This window comes from Rhopalosiphum padi, chromosome 4, assembly GCF_020882245.1.
Source record: "Rhopalosiphum padi isolate XX-2018 chromosome 4, ASM2088224v1, whole genome shotgun sequence".
In the NCBI taxonomy this organism is placed as follows: Eukaryota; Metazoa; Arthropoda; class Insecta; order Hemiptera; family Aphididae; genus Rhopalosiphum; species Rhopalosiphum padi.
The window spans coordinates 49,989,860-50,012,545 of NC_083600.1; the positions used below are offsets into that span (position 1 = coordinate 49,989,860).

The following is a 22,686-nucleotide window of genomic DNA, read 5'->3' on the forward strand; positions in this document are numbered from 1 at the left end:
CGCAAAAAAGAAAATGTGTACATACATTATTATTAAAAAAAATACAAATTTACAATAAATCCACGAACAAATCAACTTAAATTTTAATAAGCCTTACGTGCCAGAAGCATCCGGATATAGATTATACGCCATATATAATAAAAAAACGTCATTATCCGACCGATAGCGTGATTTATATTAAAGTGCATACATATAAATCTGTTGCAGAGCGTTTGACAGATGCTGACAAGGACGAAGATACGCGTATAAATAAAAATTGAAAAAAAAATGCAAAACGATATTGAAACACAGTACTGTTTTAAACTACACTGTACTTAAAACGAGAATTATGTATAGCTACTTACACGCTCATATGTGCGGTTTTGGGAAGAAAATATAATATGCATTTATGTATTGTTACGTGAGATTCACGGAAAAGAGTGTCTTGTAATTTCCGTGAACACACTGGATATAAAAAAAAAAAGAATTGTCTTTACAAATTTGTCATGATTATGTCAATCTATACATTTACATGCATTCATTTGTTCTAGATAAACAATATTATTATTATTTCAATATGCGAGCGTCGTTTATACAGAGCGATTGCACAGTGTCTGAACATTACAGTTCATATCATGTTTGTACAGAATAATTTTAGAAACTATCAGAATTATAATTTATAACTAGACGCGACTGGAATGAATTTTCAATTTGAATTCATCCACAGTAGCTCGATTTAAATGTTTTAAATTCAAACGCTTAAGCATAATTGTTCCCGTGAAGTTTCGCTCCTTAAATCATAGTGTATATATACAGTACTGTGTTTGCGAGCGGGATCGAAATTGTACATGGTTAGAGATCGGATTATATTATCGTACAATTTCTCAGTCTACGATGATAACGTCTTGCATAGAAAGCTGTGTTATCTGGTCCAAGTAACCCCGGCTATGATTTGATTATATAATGACTTCCATTGAATACAATTTTTTATAAATGGCCGGAATAATAAATAAATATAAATATATATACATATGCGTTATAGTGTTATACATATATCGATAGATATACGCCCGCAAGTAGGTAAATATATAGTTCAATGTAAATGAATAAAAATCAATAAAAAATATCTTATATGTAAATGCGGTGAAAATTGTACTTAAATTCAAAAAAAAAGATTATCCTACACTTTTATGTCACAAAAAAACATAAATAATAATAATGAATATTCGTTACTTATTCTAGCTTTTTCCATAAGACAAATAACAAGGTAGATATGTGCTTATTTTATTTTCTCATGAAAAATATATTTTCTATGTTGTTTATGAAATTTTTCTCATGCCATGTTACAACCTACACAAATATCTCCTCTATAATATTATGTGTACGAAAATTGTATGCATGATTATTGTTTGTGGATAGATTTTCGTTTTAAAATTATAATAATATGTAAAGAAAGATATTAAACTACTCTGATTACTAGACGTAGTATGACTAGTATGAATCAATTACAAAAAATATTATAATATACTGTTAAACATGACGTATCGAATATAATATCGAATTCAAATGAAATCATTATAGTATATCGTAGAATAATCATCTCGAATAAATAAATTTCGGTAAATTGCAATAAAACGCAATCAGTTTTTAATTTAGCTTCAAAAATGTGTGTATAACCTTCAAAACCTGCCGATTTCATATAATTTATTTTCGCCCGGTTATGTATAGAATTGAATATAGAAACATGTTAATGATGACATATTATGTTTTAACGAGTATACAATACAAATGGATTTGCTAATAGCAAGGAAATTTATGGGCGTATATTATACAAACAAGGAAAATCGACGCTGAACTTAGAATATATTATTAAATTATATATATATATGTATTACCTATATTTTATATTTTTATCGTTTTATTTATTTGCGACATTTTATTATTAAAAATTCAGAACAAAATAACAATGAACGTTTTTTTCTGGAAATGCGTATAGTGTATAAATTCAATTATCTGTTTATTATTAGTAAAAAAAAATGTATAGTAATAAATGTTATACCTTGGAGAAATAGATTCGATAAAATGGTATATAGCAGATGTAGAGTTGTGTAATTATATTTAAAAACCACAATATATTGTAATTATTTTTGTAATTATAATTCATGCACAAAAAAAAGAAAAAGAAATACATGTACATTGCATTGTACCTACTTTGTGCGAGTATTTAATATGATTTTTCTTTCAATAAGAAGTATCTAATCCATGGGTAAAAACCTAACCAATTTGAAACGTTTTTATAAAGTTATAATTATATTTTTGCTTTAAAAAATATAGTATAAATTAACGTTTAAAAATAAATTATCTATTAATATTATCAAGTCAATTAATTATTGTCTTATTATAACTTTAAGTTTTATTAATAGTACGTACCTCAATGACTATTATATAAAATATATATAAGTTACGAAATTGATAATATAAATCAATTAAAATAAATGTCTATCGTAGATAAATTATTATATTAACTAAAAAAAAATGGTATAATTTATGGTTATATAGGTTATATGGGTGTTAGTACTGCTATTGTGAGCAATGTATATTATTTAAATAACAATATTATTTATACCTATTATAATTAATAAATTTAAATTGTTATTCAGGAACAAAAGATTCAAAAGGAGCATTCCAGATTAAACAAATAATGAATAAATTATTAAAAAAAATGAAGAAAAATTTCGTTAAAGTGAATAGGTTCTTTAAATTATTGTCCAGAATTCACTTTTCATTTATATTTGTGTAGACCGGAAACAACCGGCGATAAGCGTCGTATCTCAAGTCTTAAGTAAAGTTCAACATATCGTATTATCACTGAAATGTCTATATAGAGAAGGTGTTTAGTAACACTGACGTTTCATAATAATCTTAGTTAAAGTATTAGGGACAAAACTCTTTTTAACCAAGTGCATATTAACTCTTTCCTCCGAAAATATCACTATTAATTTTTTTAACTAAATGCATTTAAAGATATAATAAATATAGCAAATTATAAGTCAATATATGGCCGTATCATGGACATTACATAATAATAATAATAATAATAATAATAACTATAATTATAATTATAATAATATAATATGGTATTTATTTACCCCCGCGTGTCACAACTTCCATTTTTGTGATTTCGGTGTCGGTTTGTGTAGGGTATATTATATATGAAGATATTACGGCGTAAGAAAATAATATGGCTGGACACTCGCGTAAGTCTGACTGCAGTTCGTGTGCAGAAAAAACGACGGAAGGAAAAAACGTATTTTGACTTTCTAACGACGTGACGGTGGCTTGCATGATGGTTTCATGACCAATCGAAACGATATCAAACGTGTATATATAATAATAATATCAAGTTTAAACGTTTATATGTATAAAAAAAACTAGATAATCAAACGAATATATAGTATATAGGAAGTAAAAAAATAATATAATAATTATAATATTCCGTGTGTCTCGATCGTATACTTGTTTAATATAATAAAGTGTTTGTGTATGTAAGTATAAAAACCGATCGGACCGGACACAACACGCACACGTCTGCGACGAATATATAAAAGGTTTCGACTGACATAAAAATTGTCCATTAGCATCTTATAGAGGCCGGTAATTAACGTACTGATTAGAGACATTTTTAACGTTTATACACACACATACACACGATATACATATTATTATTATTATTATTATTTTACATATGTGCGCGCACCAATTTGTCGATTATGTTGCAGAGGTCTTTCACGCGTCTGTCGATTTTCGCCAAGATAATAAACGTACGTAATATTATAATTTATAGCATGTACCTATACACTAGTACAATTATTGACCGCGTCTTACCGCTAATTTTAGCAACTTCCCCTGTATTGTATTAATGCGTATTGCGTATCATAATTAATTATTATTTTATACGATAATTATGGCAGTAGTAAGTTGCAGTCTACGAACGGAAAGTCGACCGGAAAAATCAACGCAACAACGGAAACAGAATTTCCGCTGACCGTTCGTGGTTCGCCTCGACAACGTATTCTATATCCATGATTTAGGCATCGTTATGTCGATTGTCGAGACCGCCTTATTAGTATATCAGATGGTCGCGTACGTGAGCGTAGTCACGTTAACCGCATACCATACGACATAATATTATTTAATGTTTATAACATTATATTATTAATCGCGAGATTGAGGTAAAAAATAATAATCAATAATATAATACTATAATTATTATCATTATCATTGTATTATATAGGTACAGTGTCAATTTAGGTTGGCAATACACACGACGTCTCACGCCGTCCTCCACACACACATCGTTCGGTCAGCGAATCCTGCTGCAGCTCTAGTACGATCAATTAGCAGCGACGACGGGTACAATTACGTAGTCGTAGTGGTTAAGAAACCGAATTGAAAGCCACACACACGGTTGTGCGATTGTAGTGCGCGAAGCTCGTAGAAACGTCGATTAATTGTGTATGTTTAAGACCATAATGATAATAATAATAATGATAGAACTGTGTCTTGATTTAAAAACTTACGATCGTGAACGTCATTTGCTGCATCGCTTTATCTCCGCGACCGCGTTTGATCCAAGCCATTTTTGAAATGTGTTGTCTCTGTCTTCGTTCTTATTGTATGCGTATAATATTCAATCGCGATGACTCTACACGGTCTGTAAAAACACACGGTCGCACATTTATTATAAATATTATTATACACAAAACTGGTACTATGTGGGTTGTATTGTGTATGTAGGTACTATTTATATATACTATAAAATATGTAAGTACTCGAGTCGTCGTCGGATTTTATGAATTTTGGTTTTTACTGGTGAATTCGAATGTAGCTGCTGAAATGTATAATATATATATATATATATATCAAGACCTCAGTGGCATCAGTTTGGCGCGCAACTTGTAATCGACCGACAGTATCGACACGTACGGATTGCGAAATCCCATCGAAAAATACACCGTTTCGGTGCGCGTGGATCGATCGCGGTGCGGTGCACTGCAAATGCGATGTGATCTACAAGAGTCTCCGAAACCTTAGCTTTATACTATATATATACATACAGGCCGCACTCGCGAAATTAAATAATATATGTTAAAAACGTTATGTATTTGTTTATACATATATATAGATATATTTGAACGCGTGACGTGTACCTAATTCGTACTATATAATAATAAAAAAAAAAAACCGTAAGCTGTGTGACTCGACTCGGCGCGATGCGTACGAATAATACCGCGAATGATTCACACACGAGCGTATTTATGTATACGAAAAAAAAATTGCACTACTATTACTACTACGTAGGTGTATTAAATATATGATATTACTATATTATAATATTGGTATCTCTGGTATATATGTGAAAAATAATGCGGTCGCGGTATGTATTATAATATAGTATAGCTGGGCATGTAATACTATAGCAGACGGTGCGGTGTGCGGTGCATGACTGAGAGGAAACTACGCGTTCTCCGAGGAAGAGTAGGGGGTGTATGCAGCGTTTTATAGGTACTTGGTGTATGCCGCCAGTGTATATACAGGCCATGCCGCATAGAATATAATATATAAATATATGTATATATTATTATTATTTTTATCAGTCAAACCGGTTGCTGCTGAAGTCTGTTTGGTGGGGACGCGGACGGGGTGGGGGTCGATCATACGCTCGGCGGGTGTGGTGGGAGCCGGCGCTGGGTGGGGGTCGAGGAGACGGGAAACGCACGGTTATCACAATACGACGATGACGACGATAATACTCCGGCGACAGGTACATAATAAGTAACAACGAGATCGGAGAATCGTATTATTTGTCATCGCAGAATGAAATCTTTTTCCATTCATCTCGATCGTCGACGGCGGTGACGCAGCGTGCCCAACGGGTCTCGGGACTTTCCCGTGGAACGAATCTCCACTCCTCACACCCTTTCTCTCCGTAACAACCAACGAACCCGTCACCCGACATGCCCTATCCCACAGGACCCGTTCGGACGGAAATCAGTGCATAAGCCATAAATACCACTGTTGTCTGTGCTATTTCCTAAGGAAAATAAAAATTATTAAATACTAGTTTGAAGTTGTTGGTGGGGTGGGGGCGAGGAGAATGTGCAAGGCGGTGGGAAACTTATGTCGGTCCATGAGCCACGCGCTCCGTATAATTATGATATTACCGTGAAATCGGCATGTCGAAAAAACATTGAATTAAAAAAAAAAAAGAAACTGTTATGCGAATATTTCGCCATAAACCTGCGCCGCGTTTTTGAACCGTGGATTTTCCCTCGGCAATTATCGTTTATCGTCATTATGATTATTATTACTACTATTATACATCATTATGTATCTACAGCGGATTACGGCGGCGTACCGTTAATACTAAGTATCGTTTCGTGAAACGTTCAGACTTGGCGCCAATGACGACATCATCATTATGTCGTCGCATATCAAACCCGTGTCCTATTGTAACAATACCAATGGTTTATGGTGTACAGTAATTGTTTTTTGGCAGTACTAGTAAGAAATCGTGAATGTTTATATTTTCGAAGTACCCAAAGTAAATTCCTAAAAAAATTTCGTTCAGACGTGTCGTGCGCCCATAACAAAATCTTGGTATATCCAATGTAGGTAACCCCTGCCAATAGACTATAACCAATGTCCACATTATACAATGAACTCAGAAGACTTGAAACAGCAGCAGCCAGTTACAATGATACACACATACATAAATAATAATGTATACTGTAGTCTGCAGTCATACTTTATTAAATTCTTGTTGAGTATTTTAATACAAGATAAATATTAGGCCAAAACGTGCACTTACAATACAACAATCAGATTGAAAATTATTAACGTTAAATACACACTACACACACATACATTAATTCAAACAAATAACATAACCTATTTTATTTTTAAATTAATAATTTGCTGAATTTTTTGAAATTGTACAAATATTCTACTGAACTTTCATTGTTTATAAAAGTTAAAAAGTTGTATATATATTTTATTGCGTGTATTTGTGTAGAACATAACAATTATATAGGACACAATATATTAACATGTAAATAAACATATAGTAATATGCAGTAAAGGAATGAAAGGACTGCCTGTAGGTCTTTAATGTGAATGTGTTTTTTATAAAAATAATTCTGTATAATAAATTACAAAACTGCTTATAATATATCCATTGAAAAGGGTAGGATTTTTGGAAAGTATTTGCAATTTTTTTGGTAAACTTAAAAAAGGTGTAAGGAAAAAATTACAAATGACCATAAAATATTATTAACTAATAAGTAAAAAATTTCTGCTGCATACTACGCGTATCATACTGCTGCATTATACGTTGAATTTAAAACGGGTTCAAACGTTATAATAATTGCTGGATTTAATATTGGTGTTCTGAAGAAATGGACATCCAAGCGTAGTATTATAGTATTATATACATAGACATACGTATGAACGTATTTAGGTGACCCTTTTAATTCAACCTACCTACTGTAAGTGATTATGAAAATGATGATACTTATAAAGTTATAAACGATAATAATCACTGTTTGATTTATTAGAGTTTATGTAATTCTAGTCAATGTACATATTGTGAACATAGAACAATAAATCGCATTGGACTAGAAAAAACTTTTAAAAAAATAAACGTGCATAATGAATATTGGAAAATTATATTTTTTCACCGGTGCCTTAAAAAAATAAACGAATAACTTTTAGTTTTTACGAAGTGAAATAGTACGGTTAAAATAAATACAATGCATACGTTATTATTTACACCTTTGTATTTGCATAGATTGAATTGAATTTGTTAACTGTTGTATAAGCAATGTAAGCTATTTATAAATGTAAGGAATGTTAATTAACTTTTTTTAAATACTCAGCGGCGAGTCATTAACACTGCGTTTGATTTTATAGTAATGGTAAAATAATAACTATACAGTACCTATATAATTTATTTTTGTACATTTGTTTTTTCCATATATTATAATAACCTTTGTATTTTGTTCGATTCTAAGTGAAGCGATGATAATTTTCTTTTTTTATTTGTCATGTGTGTGTGTGATAACTATTTTTGGTAAAAGCTAGAATCATCTAAAATTCCTGTGTAGAAACTAGAGACTTCATTAGAAATTTACATAGAAGCGAATATACAATGGGAATTTATACAGAAGTGAATTTTGGAATATTCTATTATTTTGAGTTTTTTAAGGATTATCGAAAACTAGATACCTAAGCTTAGCTTGAACATAGTTTTAATTAAGTCTTGGATATTACATAGGTAGGGGGTAAGGGAATTATAATCGCCTATTTTATTACATATCACATACATTACGTGAATCAAGAAGGGCCAGATCACATAAAAAACAAATATACAAACAAAAGTTCTGATAACTATGTTGAGTATGTTCAAAAATACAACATTTTAGCACTAACTTTTTTTTTATAGTTGAAAGTAATAATCATAATTCATAGTACATAAGTTTTAACAGCTATTTATAATCACAGCTGATTTCTCAATTTATGCGAAATCAGAGACGAGTAATTAATATGCAGATTGCAGGTATATGGTGAAATTGTCGCTACGTTTTGAATAACTTCAGGATTCAAAACAAATTCACTTATCAACATTTTAAATTTAAAATGAAATAATTAAATGTATTTTAATAAATACACGATTATAACTACTGAATATTAACTATATAGTTATACTACAAAATATAAAATAAATTATAAAAAAAACGGATGTTTTTATATATTTTTTGTTTTGTTTGGGTTGGTAAGATTTTGTTAAATAAGGATGAGATTTTGAGTACGATAAGTAGAGAAACCATACACGTAACTTCCTTGTTTTTTCGTCCCTCCAGATGGAATCTATTGAATAGTTTAGAAAAAACTGCGCAGTTGTAGCGACCCACATGTGTTGAAAAAAAGAAAATATCAACAGTGTACGATGACACACGAATTGTATCGACATTTTTTTCTTTAAATGTATCTCATAGTTGTTTAATATTATATTATAGGTATTAGATATATTAGCTATTGTCTATTTCATGGCTCTAATAATATAGTTATAATTTTTTGAACAGAAGTATAGTACCGCTATTTAAACCTATATTATGGCAATTTAACATAGGTAGCTATTAAATATGATTAAACATTCTTTATACTGTATGACTTAATGACTGTTGTATTTAAAGAGGGTTTAGGTATAGAAAAGGTATAATGTCATATAAATACATCATTATATCGATTTGAACAAACGTAAAGAACTTATAAATAACAACTTCAAATATGTATTATATAGTAATAAATTAAAACAAATATTTGAATAACAGCCAATTTTTAATTTCTTGTCGATTATGTTGAATTAAATAAAAAAAACTTTTTTTGAACTATATATAGGTATGTATACATACACACACACACATACATACATACATACATACATATACATATATATTATATATACACACATATATATAAATATATATTATAATTACCTATATGTGTGTGTTTGTTTATATAAGTACTTAAAAGTTATAGTTACCATAAGTAGTTAGTTTATCTTGGTGATATTATAGTATATATGCAATTCAATTCGTATTTTAATAATAATTACAATAATCTATTGACTATTGCTTAAATGTACGTCATATAAAAACTTTTTTAGTAGGTAAGTGTTATCCGATGCATTAATTTATATACACTAATTAGGTATTTTAATAAGAATACATTGCTGGTTTAATTTCCCACGATCATACTAATTGATCAATTAGAAGATCTTGCACTAAATGAGTTTATATTCATTGAAAAATTAAATTAACACCCTGTTTTGGGCCTCAGATGACAAACAGCTTAATTTATATTAACTAAAAGTATATAATATAATATCTTTATAAGATAATAATAAATATGTTACTAAATTATAAATAATACATTTAAAGAATAATAATAAATTATTGATTACGATTTAATAGCAGTTAATTTATTTAAATAGTATATAATATAAAGTGTTCACTTGTTAATAATAATTGTAATTCGACCTTTATCTTTATATTATTTTTATTATTATTGATACAATATAAAATAATATAAAGCAAATTATATAATTAGATTACTTGATTATATCTGCCTCAGATATTATGATATTAAATGCATGTTATAATTGATTTTAGCTTTAAAATTGGAAATAAAATGTGGATCATTATAATAAAATTAAGTTTTAATTTGAAAATTAAAAATTAAATTGATCAATAATAATAACAACGAAGTTAACGTTTATTTTACAAGTTAATGTTAGTTTCAGTGGATGAATTTCCATACAAAAAAGGTATAGTCGTTGGAATTTAAAATTGCCTACTTGTTTTTAAGATGATATGTTAATAACTGTTACATTGAATGATTCTGATATACGTAATATAATTTAAGTTATTTCACTGGGTTATCATTTATTATAGTATGTTTTTATTTATTTATTTAACAAACCCTTCCTACTATAAAATTTGCGGTTTCATTATTTTGAACCGACAACAGACATTTATATGACCAATGTTCAATTTTAAAATTTAATATAATAAATAAAAAATTATTTCAATTTAATTATACTTTTATAGTATACCTAGTCATCAATACACAATTTACAAAAGTAAAACGTAGTATTATAGCATTTATGTACAAAGCAATATTGTTATCAAATAAATATAAGCCAATGTCCAATTAGTTTTTCTATAACTAAATTTTTACGAGTTCAGATAGTGATGGATTGTTGTATGTGTTTATTTATTTTTATTATTTTATATTATTTATCTAAACATTTGGTTGTGGTTAAAAATATAGGCACATAAGGTAACCAGATTTTATAAAGTCAAAAATATAGTTTCATTTAAAATTTGAACTAAAAAGGCTTTTAAATTCATTTTTAAATAAATACTTATTTCACTTGTATCAAAATATTATTGTTTGTAAGTATAATGTATTAGCTATATAGAAAAAAAATCAAAAGTTATTTTAAGTTAAGTACTTACATGCAATAAATAATAAAAATCGATAAAGAAAAAAATTGTAATAGAAATAAATATAGGATAAAGCTTTGTATAACTGTATAAGTGTTCAATAATTATCAGTCTCGAGATATATAATTAATACTGTTATTATTATTATTTTTATTAATGCAATATAATATACTAGAATAGTTAAAGCTCTAATGCTTTAGTAAAAATAATGAATACATGTTAAAACCATGTATACAAATTCATAGAAAAAAACTATTCTTGTGTTTATGGAATAATCCCCGCCCTATAAAATAGTTTACCAAACGAAACTAGACTCATTTTGTTACGGAATGGTGGTGATATTATAATGTTAAATATTTATCTTATAATTTTCAAAACAATGATAAATCATCAATCACCTACGTACAAAAATGATTTTTAACGTACAATTTAAGTTAAATCTATACTTTATGAGATTTCTTATATATTTTGTATGGTTGTTGTTTAAAACTATGAAAAATATATATAATAATTAGCCATCTAAGTATAATAGATGATTTTAGATCTATATAAAACATTTCTTACAAGAAATCTTGAAAGCACTGAGCATACCTATCCAAATATCAAATCGTAATGACAAGAAAATCAAAAAAATATTACCGATATATTCGTTTTGAATCTAAAATATAGATAAATTGATAAATATATTATTGTCTTAGAATATCGTGTTCCATAACAACATTAAATCCACAAAATAATATTTAAAGCATTGCTAAGTTAGAAATAAATAATATAATGGTATTGTTTGTAATATATTTCTAATAAATAAAAAAATACCCACTTTTTTGTGGGATTGAGGTTTATAAATTACGATTTGCTATCACACCAAATGTGGTATTAAAAGTATATTTCTACTACACCAGAGATTGAAAAGCATTTTAAAAAATTTGCAAAAATAATTTAGAATAAACTAAAATACTTATAATTTAATTTTTATAACGAAAATACCACCACCTAATCAACATAACGTATGAACTATAACTATTGAATTTAAATTATTTAAAATTATAGCATAAATATGTAATAATTTATAAAATAAATCATTCTTTTCTAAAAAAAAATAATTAAAAAAACCATTTTAATCATTATTTATTATGGTTTATAACTAATGATTAACAACTAAGGAGTTAACTACAATACAAAATATTAAAAAGTTATGTTTAGTTTACAGTTGGAGATTTAATTAACTGTATTACAGATACACTTATCAACAATTTTTTTCTGACTTTATTTTTCAAAGAATGAATTATGTAAATATTATTACGTATAGATAGTTAAATTTATATTATTGTTATTTTTTTTTAATATGCTTCAATATTATTCTTCATTTTTAATGATATTTAAATACTCAATATTGTGGTTAAATATTTTGTAGTCACACAGAAATTATTAGTGGTGATAAACTTAGTGGGGCATGCAAGTTATATTTTTGAATTAACCAATAATAATAATATTTTTAATACTTAACTATTTTAATAAAGCAATTTTGGCAACATATAATATATAAATAAATATTATCTAAAAAATATTATTATTTATTTAATATTATATTCATATCCTTTACTAAATGTTTCCTATAAATAGGTACCAAATACAACGTATATTTATTGCTCTACTCAAAATATAAAAGTATACAATGATTCAAAAAATTAAATACCTAAAAAATTTTATGATCAAAAATATTAATAATAGTTTTGTATTGACAATACCTTATGAAAAAAAAAATATTTTCAAAAATGCTTATACTTTTTGAGATAATAAGTATTTACTGTTTAAAGACCCACTCTGTATAAACTGTGTAGGTTAAAATATCAATATATAATTAAGTTAAATATTTTATAATTGATAATGATAAAGAGGCAATATTATATTACATTTTTTTACACATATTCTATACCTTATACATAGTCTTAACACCTGTTACCAATAGGTTATATCTCTAATAGCTGTATAATAATATGTATATTATATGTATAATATGTTTATATTATACTATTATTTGTTTATTATATAATAATAGTAAGCTAGTAACTAACCGCTGGCTTATTATTTATATAATTAATATTTCAATGAAATAATATGTAGTTTTAGTCTTAAAAACTCCTTTTCTACATTTTTTTATTACTTAAATTTTGTAGTTTGTGTGTGTTTAAATTTTAATCAAATGGTGACATATTTAGTAATATTAAATACTGTTAAATGTCATTCAAATACTAATACAACATTTTTTTTGTCAAGTATAAAAATGTATTGCAATACCTTTGAATAAATCAATTTTAGTTACCTAATTTTGCTTTTTGTCTTCTAAAAAAAAAAAATTATTATAATGTGATTGAATATTAATAACTGTTATTAATTTATAGGTACCTACAATCTCATTTTTATGCTATAATTATAGGGGTATGTTTAATTTTAATAATAGATATTTTAAATTATAATTTTGATTTTATAAAATGTTTTCTAATGAATAATGATACTCATTGATATATTTACATAATATTTGGTCTTTAGGTAACAATAAATTGTATTAAAAACCTAATAAAGAGTAAAATATTAACTTAAACTTGATGGGCATTATAATAATATACTAAAGTCTAGTTTTTTTTTACAACTAAAATAAAAATGTGTATTGTATACATTTTATAAATACATCAATAGAAAACTACTATATTATTGCTTAATAATGAACTTTTTAGGAGCCATTTAACTATTTAGATAGATATATTTAAAATTTGACGGACGGGTTACAAAACAATGTAGATATAATTTTAAATTGGACATAAATAGGGAAAAATTAGTATGTATTTGTTTCATTGAATAAAATTAGCCGCATTTATAAAAGGCAATGTGATGGGTTAGTAAAAATATGCATTCATAAACGTTCTATAATTATTCATCCATAGTTAATGAAAATAATTTACTAAAATAACTTAAATTTTAAATTCAATTATGTGAACATTATTCGTTATAAAGGTTTAACTGTGGCTATCTATAAAAATTGATTTGTTAGAAAAAACCATAATTTAGGTAACTATGTGGGAATTAAAAAATTTTCCAATTTAAAAAAATATAATTGCGCGTGTATAACATGTAAATGCACTTTGGAAATGTTTCAACAAAAACTTTATAAATTATCATTTATACACGCCCAGTGTTCATTGCTCATTTGCCCGTTTATTATAATAGGTAGGTAATATTATTTATGTACAATGTTATTTACTTTTTACCCAGTTTTCTGAATTTTATTATAAAATGTTCAATATCTGTTCAGACAAGACATTTTTATTTTTTTAAATTTACAAAGTTTATTTTCTGTTATATGAACGATATTTATGTACACGATATATCGACATTTGTATAATAATGTGGATGACCTTATATATTCAGGTATATTATATTGTGACGTAGGTAGATATATAATGGATTTTCAAGAACCTTCACACTATAATATAACATGTTGCGACTATAATAATAAATTGTATAACTTTAAAGCTTTAAATTCTCCGTTTTCAGGATAGGCACAAAAAACATTAAAATGAAAGAAAAGATATTTGAAATAGATTTTTTTCTTGGCCACATTATAAAAACGTTCAAAATAGTTTAATATGGAAATGATAACAATACGCATCGAAAGGTCATACTTATATGAGCCAATATGGTTTAATATTCCTCACATATTATATACATATTAAACAAAAGTATATAATTTCTTCCGCCAATGACCAATACAACACACACACGTATGCACGCACGTATAATTTATATATAAACATGTGCATTAATGGGTATATGTCTCGTATCTATTTGTGCGTGTACGACACATTTATGTGTGAAACATAAATATATATATATATATAATTCTATACGTCACAAATGCAACAATGTGTTGGAATATATATAAATATATATATACATAATATAACATATAGGTAGGTTGTTAATAAACTTAGATAAAATTAATTAAATTCATGTTATGTCTACCAATAGTAATGATTTGTAAAAATAAAATCATATGCTCGGCAGTTTTTTCTTGGGTCTCAGCTGTATGCCATACAAGCTCCACCTAATACCTCAATAATATGAAATGTATTATCAAAATTATAATCGGTTTTGCCGTGCTGCCGTTGGAAAATCTTGGCTCTTTGTGCACACCTTAACATTTATTTTTATTTTTATTATTATTATATATTTATTAATTTATCGAAACGATTGTTTTAATTTAAAAAATAATAAGTTATTAATTTTGATTCGTAGGGCTTTCAGAACAAAGGTTACAACCCCAACAATTTGAAATTATTAATTTGACTTAGATTTTTAGAATGTATCACAAAAAATGAAAATTATACATCATAATAGAATTAATTTTACGTCTCTAGAGTTATACTCGATTAAAATAATACAGATATTCTATTTTATTTTTTTTTTGAAAAATTGATAGTACTATTAATATTAATAATATACGTATAGGCCATATAGCATATACTATACACTACTATATAAGTATAGCAAAACTATTTTACGAATCTCAAAAGACGTGGTGTACAAAAACACAATAGGTAGTTATAATTATAATATGTACTTCAAACATTAAACAATTATAAATTTGTTTTCTTCAAAACTTTTTAGAAACCCATGTCCCATTGCTATATATTTATAATAATTTGTAACTACTGACAGTACTAGAAAATATTATGATATAAATTATTTTTTAAACCGTTATAAAAAATAATTTTTTTAGAGGTAGATTTGACGTAAGTATAGTATATTATATTATAATGAATTATGGATTTATTTATATTATAATATTGATTTTAATAACAGATAAATGTAAAAACCAAGAAAAACCGGTACCTCATGAAATTTTTTTATATTGTATTTTTATAGGTACATATTTTAATATATAGAGTTAACGGTTCGTTCAACCGAAAGAAAATTTAAACAAAAAGCAAAACGAAACATGACCATAAAACCAATAATATTAGTATAATTATAACAAAAACGATTAATAAATGCAATAATTAGGATTAGAATTAGTTCCCGCAACAATTGTTTGGTTCAATAAACGAAATCTGCCATCTATTAACTTAATGTTTGTATTTAATCAATTTTTCTTGATAAAATTAATAAACTGCTTTAAATTGCTTACATTAATTTAAGCAAAATTGGAAAAATAATGATTGATGTTATACATATTACAAATAGTAAGACTATTTTTTTGTAGATCACGCATCATTAGAGCACAACCCGATTTATTATAATAACTATACGATAGTATATGAATCCGTATAAATGATATAATATAAAATATATAGGCTTACTGTATATGAAGTACCACAGGGATAGGTGATAAAAAGCGGATAAAACAACGACAAGGTACGGCGGTGGAGTTTCTGCTGCTTCTGCTGCTGCGGCAGCGGGTGAATAATATAAGACGAATAATGCGTATGAGTGATAAGTTCAAAAGTTCCAGGTGACTTGCACGCGAATTTGACGGATTAACCGGTTTCGTCGAAAGCCCGGTATAAACTGCCACCGGTTTGTTCGTCCATCAGCCTCGACAGTGACAATCGCGTTGTATCGCGCTTGCGATTCGCAGTGAGTAATACACGCTTACACACACACACAAACCCATACATGTATACGCATATAATACGCACACGTACACCACGCCTTCACCTCACCACAAAGTGCCGCTACAGTAGGTGATGAGCACTATCGCGGGACACCTCTCAAGACAATTATCGAATAATATTCTGCTTTCGAGTACCTATCTTGAATATTATGTAACATTGTGTAGGTAAAGGCTTAAAGTTGTGTGTAGTTTAATTTCACAACAGAAAACCACAAAAAAAAATTACTTGAATCAAGATGAAATTCTAAACCTTGAGCTATACAAAATCAAAAAAACAACCCACGCAATGCAGTGATTTTTGTGTTTCCTATTATTTTGAAGTAGGGCTAAATAATGACCGATCAACAATTATACGATTAATTTAACTATATTCGTAATACCATTCGCAAAATGTATTAATTCATTTATGATAATATAGACACATAATATTATAATAAATGATGGTTACTATTATTAGACAAATTTCATATATAAAATAAATCTTCAATAAAAATGAGACTAAAGCACAATTACACAAAGTAACTCAGCATTTTTATTGGTTTTACGTTCTAATTTAATAAATATATAAAAACTAAAAGTTTGGCGGATTTTTCTTCCTAGTTATTGTTATAATATTAATGATCTCAATTTTAATGCTTAATCAAAATTATCTTACTAATAAGAATATACAAGTACGTATTTATAATTTATACAAATTTTGGCTATAGTAATAACTAATAATCAAAAGAATCAAAATTTCAATTTAAATTGAAAATATTTTTCGTAACATTATCTCCTCGCCAGAAAAAATTCTAAAACTAACAATGTAGAATTTGATTACTGAGTTTAAATGATCTATAACGAATACAACCATCAACCAGGTATCAAATTATCCCTATAAAGCAAACTAATATTTTAATAATAGCAATAATACTAGGTATTAAAAACAATTTACGTAAAGTATTTGGCGCTTATATTAAATATATGTCATGTGTTAACTGTAACTGTTAATCGTTTTATAATACAATGTTTGGATGATTATAATTTTAAAAAAATCAAAGAACCCAATCCCGAACTAAAAATCACTTACCTGAAGTTTGCTGTAGTTTCTGGTCCTCTTTATTAGCTTTATTCCCCTTGTTTGCGCAAAATTTAAGTCCGATAACTGCCACAGAATTGATTTTATTTCTTCTTCTTTCTATTTCCTCCAAAAATTTAATACGAAGTTAGTGGTAGTTACGATTTTTTTTAATTTTGACAAGCATATATAGTAGCTTATGAATGGAGGTGTATCAAAAATAAAGATTTTAATAAAAAAAATCTACCATTAAATGTTTTAGTTGAAGTTGATTTTATAATGTATCGTATAAATATATTTATTATTATTATTTTTTTTTTTTTTGATAACTGAAGAATATCTACATCAATCGTAATGTAAGCTACAAGTATAGAGCGTATTAATATTTAGACGTATAGTATTGTGCGCTAGGAGGTGCATGGAAATTTTAGAAACACGTCCCCAAGTCGACTACTGCAGTCGTAATCGGACAATAATAAAGATAATACTGTAATCGAAAGCACTGCAACGATTTAGAATACAACAATGATTAAAATATTATTATTTTTGCAACTCGTGTAAGTAATAATATGTATAATTCTCGAAAAAGTATGCACGGTGTCGTATACAACTTGTGCTAAACTTTACCGGAACTCGCGCGGTAAAGAACTCGTGTATCAGTATTATACGCGCGAACGATATGTCATGCAAACGTAAACGAACACAGTACCTATAGCTTAGTCTCATATTTATTTTCGGAATGCCACGGCTAAACTTAGCCGAGGATTTTTGGCCCGTGACTTGATTCAAAAACGCAATTATTCCCGCCTCTGCGACGCAGTTGGTATATTTTTTATTTAGCCCACCGTAATATTTTTATTATTATACAAGACGATTATTTTAAATGTAAACATTCGTTTTTTAGAAAAGTATTAACGTTTTTTAAAATATTTTTCAAAATAATTTGTAGTCATGATAAATCTATATTAATTATACTACAGACTTCCATTTTTATAATAATAATTGCCTTTTTTACAGCAAATTATTAAATGGATCATTGTTTTGAAAATTATAAAAGTCATTAGAATCTGACTCATTAAAATGTATATAGATACTCGTATATTAAGGATAATATTATTATACTTTCAAATCATCATAGGTAGTGACATAGAGCCCCAACTTTCCAAATCCATTATAATGAACCTATTATTCTTAGTACACAAACTTAAAAACTACTCGATTGAATATCGATATAGATTTATAAACATTTTTGACAAAATTATCTGCTTAATAATTTACAATAAAATGTAAATTTTTTTTTTAAATAAAAGATGTTTGTAATGATTCTATGACATTTCTTAAATAGTATACCTACATAAATATGGTCTTTGAAAATATTTAAAATTCCAATAATTATTATTTGGATATGTGTATTAAGAAAGGAAGAAATGGGGATGAGTATACTTGGTGAATCTGAATATGTGTGTCTCTAGCAAAATACATAAAATTATTATTGTTATATTTTATTTTAGTGTCGAACTGTCACATCTTAGGTGTGTGGGATTCAGTATGTTATATGTGGTAATGTATATAAAATAATGGCATATAGGTACAGGTAGGTATAATATTATGTATACAAGTATTATAATATTGTATAATGAGTTAATGTTGTTTTTTTATATTTTTTTCCTTCGACCAAACTCCAATGGGCAATGATGTTGAATTATCAATTTTATGGGCAAAGCAAGTTTGGACCTGTTAGAAAAAAATTATATTCAAAATGTTAACCTGTTTGTATTTTAATAATAAATAATTATATAGGTATACCTACCTATAATCTATATATGTATATACATTATCATTTGTAATCTATAATATTTAACTATTCATTAATTACTATTTATAACGGGTAGATAAGTAATTGCCACTTACCCGATCAATGATACTCAATAAAATTAATAACAAATTCTTTACTATCCAATTGTCAACCACAACAACAAAATAGTTTTAAAGATCATTAGTATAGATGTACGCAATATATATAAATGTTGGATGTTGGATCCTTATGAATTTTTGACTATAATACGAATAATACGAAGCGACAATTATTATGCACTTATTAGTTAATATTTATATGTCATCATCCTACTATTTTACCTAGGGTGTTGATTTAGATTTGTCAAACTTACATGATATAATATAAGTCATATACATAAATACATACATTATACGATACAAAAATCTTCGAGTTTGGTGACTGGAACCGCCGGAACCGGTAGGCTTTGAGAGCAACTACTAGTCTATTTAATAAGTGGCAATGTTTCATATTAGGTATTTTTATCACAGTCAAAATACACGACAGACGGCGTGGCTATGAACCCGGCTTCAGACAGTTCAAACTATCTACTGCGTTATTGCTTATCTGTACGAACCACGCACCAATTAGACGTTATAATATTATACCACAATAAATGATAAACTATAAATAACTATTAACTAATGACTATAACTTCAAAGTCCGAGCAACAACTTCTGACTTTACCATCGTTTTCAGCACACCAGCTAACTAAACGTTTTAAAAAAGGGTGTTCAGTAAATTAACAATGTTCCGAAAATAGTTCGATGGAACATCGTCGTGAATCGTACAGCGTCGATACATAGGTGCAAAGAAAGACGAAGGCGACGAGCGTAGACGATTGCAATAAAAATCACGACTAACAGGAATTATCACGATTACCACCCGCTCGCCGCGAGTATACACTGCAATGTGGCGTATACGACGTTGTGGGCGGCGGTCGTGACCGAATTTACCACGGTCTTAGGTAAACGGAGTACCATGACCTGATATAACTATGGGGCTTATAAATTCTCGGCACCAAGCGTTCGAACAATATTTTCGGCATAATAGTAATCGGTGAAATCCGGTGAGATTCTATAATAATAAACCCTCGGGAATTACCAGTGACCGCGATACAGAGCTTGCAGAAGTCGAAGTAACCGTAACGTTGGTTGTTATATAGTGTAAGTGCAGGTTTCCATAATGCACAACGCGTATTGTCGTGCATTCAATGACGCTACGAACGATCAACCCGCCCTTAACGTTTTACATTGGTTAAACAAGGTAAATGTGGTTTTACTAAAGACGTATTCTCGATGATCGGTGTCAGTATTATATTTTAGCGTCTTCTTATCAGTATTCTAAAATGTGGCCGTGTAAAATTATAGGAAAAATATATAAACACCGTGGGTATATACTATAAGTGGATATTGGATACCAACCAATCACAGCAAACGATATTTATGCACCTATAAAAGGTGTAACAGGACTATTTGACAAATGTTACTATATATTTGTTAAATAGTCCTGTACACTCTGTATATACGCGAACATTGCGAACATATACTATACTTGTATAGTGGAAACCCGATTTAGTATTGTAACAATATATATTATTGTGTACGGCGTTAAAATTACTTTAACACTTTATGGTCAATGATATTTTGTTGTAATTACCTTAAACTTAATTTTCCCATTTTTACGATCATCTATACCAACGGCTCAGTCTCTCCCTTATCACTTGGATATTCCTTCTGTGTACATAAACTGCACATTTCTTTTGCCAGTAATCTGCCCCCTTCATCGCGCTTCTATACCGTAGAGTATTATGGTTATTTACGAAACCCTTTTGCGTTCATTTAAAATTTAACCCATAATAATAATAATAAATATTTAGTATAGTCTCCGATCATATTGTCTTGTTTACAATCCTTAATATCTAATCCCTTTAATTCTAAACGACCCCCTCTCGTTTTTCATATCAAATCATATACGAATAACTTCAATCAGGCAAGTCGCCTAATTCAACTTATGTGGGTCCCTATAGCCACGTCAGCATGTATAGTGACGAAGTAGCGAACAGGCTAGCCAAATCTACTTCTAACACAATTTTACCTTCCGAAGCTCGATTACCTCGGACTGATTTTATCCCTATTTTACGTCGTCACATTTCCAAACTTTATCCCAACTACTGGCTCTGCTACCAAAAACAATACTATTTTTCCCAACAGTCCTAATAAAAAATCTGGTTCAATCAATAACTTAGATTTACTAAGATCCATTCGCTTCCCACTGTGCAATTTTACATTTCATTGATGTTCCTAGGACATTTCATGAGGACATGCAACATCCTCATATGCGTTGCATTGGCGTTACTGTAACGTCCCTGTGCTTGTTAATGACCGTAACAATTTTACACTCAGAAAACGTTATCTTTATGTTTCCTTTTACCATACCATATATGTTTTTCCGAAACGTTATCGAAACGTCACCTTTAAACATCGTATATATGTTTCTATTAAACATCGTATGTATGTTTCTATTAAACATTGTATGTATGTTTCTATTAAACATTGTATGTATGTTTCTATTAAACATCGTATGTATGTTTAAAAGGAAAGGAAGTATTATAAAAAAATAATTAAATACACAGTTTAAATTTTTTAAATATTGATATTTTATTTAAGTACCTATGGTAATAAAAATAAACAACATATTATTAAATATTTGAGATTATAAGTTACGTAAATAAAATAAAATATGTATATTATAAAATGATATAAAACATAACATTTTCTTAAAAAAAAACCAATATTATAACTAACATATATGAATACTATAAATAAATAGTCTGTTGTGTTTCAATTTAAAAATAATTTCATAAAAATTGTACATACTATTTAAAAAAACAAAATAATTACAAGAGACATAAAATAGATATTTTAAGTTATAATAAGACTCTTATAGATATTAGATATTATCTATATCTTGTTAATTCAGAGCATATCACTAACAAGAATAAAAAATTATAATAAATAAGGTATAGGTTAAAAATGAATCTTATTTAATATAAAAATTACAAATATAGAATTGA

General features: G+C 27.8%; 1 protein-coding gene across 6 annotated transcripts in view; it reads right to left on the bottom strand.

Moving 5' to 3' along the window:
- Positions 1–22,686, bottom strand: part of LOC132930870 (facilitated trehalose transporter Tret1-like) — a 59,248-nt gene that overhangs the window by 30,233 nt on the left and 6,329 nt on the right. Inside the window, exons 2-3 of one of the 6 annotated variants that reach the window (XM_060996966.1) lie at positions 17,789–17,896; positions 4,560–4,693 (exon numbers count right to left, since the gene is read on the bottom strand). In XM_060996966.1, the coding sequence (XP_060852949.1) occupies positions 4,560–4,619 (60 nt within the window). In that variant the 5' untranslated portion in view covers positions 4,620–4,693; positions 17,789–17,896. Of the gene's footprint in view, positions 1–3,128; positions 3,560–4,559; positions 4,694–4,811; positions 5,492–16,405; positions 16,627–17,788; positions 17,910–22,686 lie in introns of those variants that run through there. The other 5 variants (XM_060996965.1, XM_060996963.1, XM_060996964.1 and 2 more) reach the window with 5 other exon arrangements.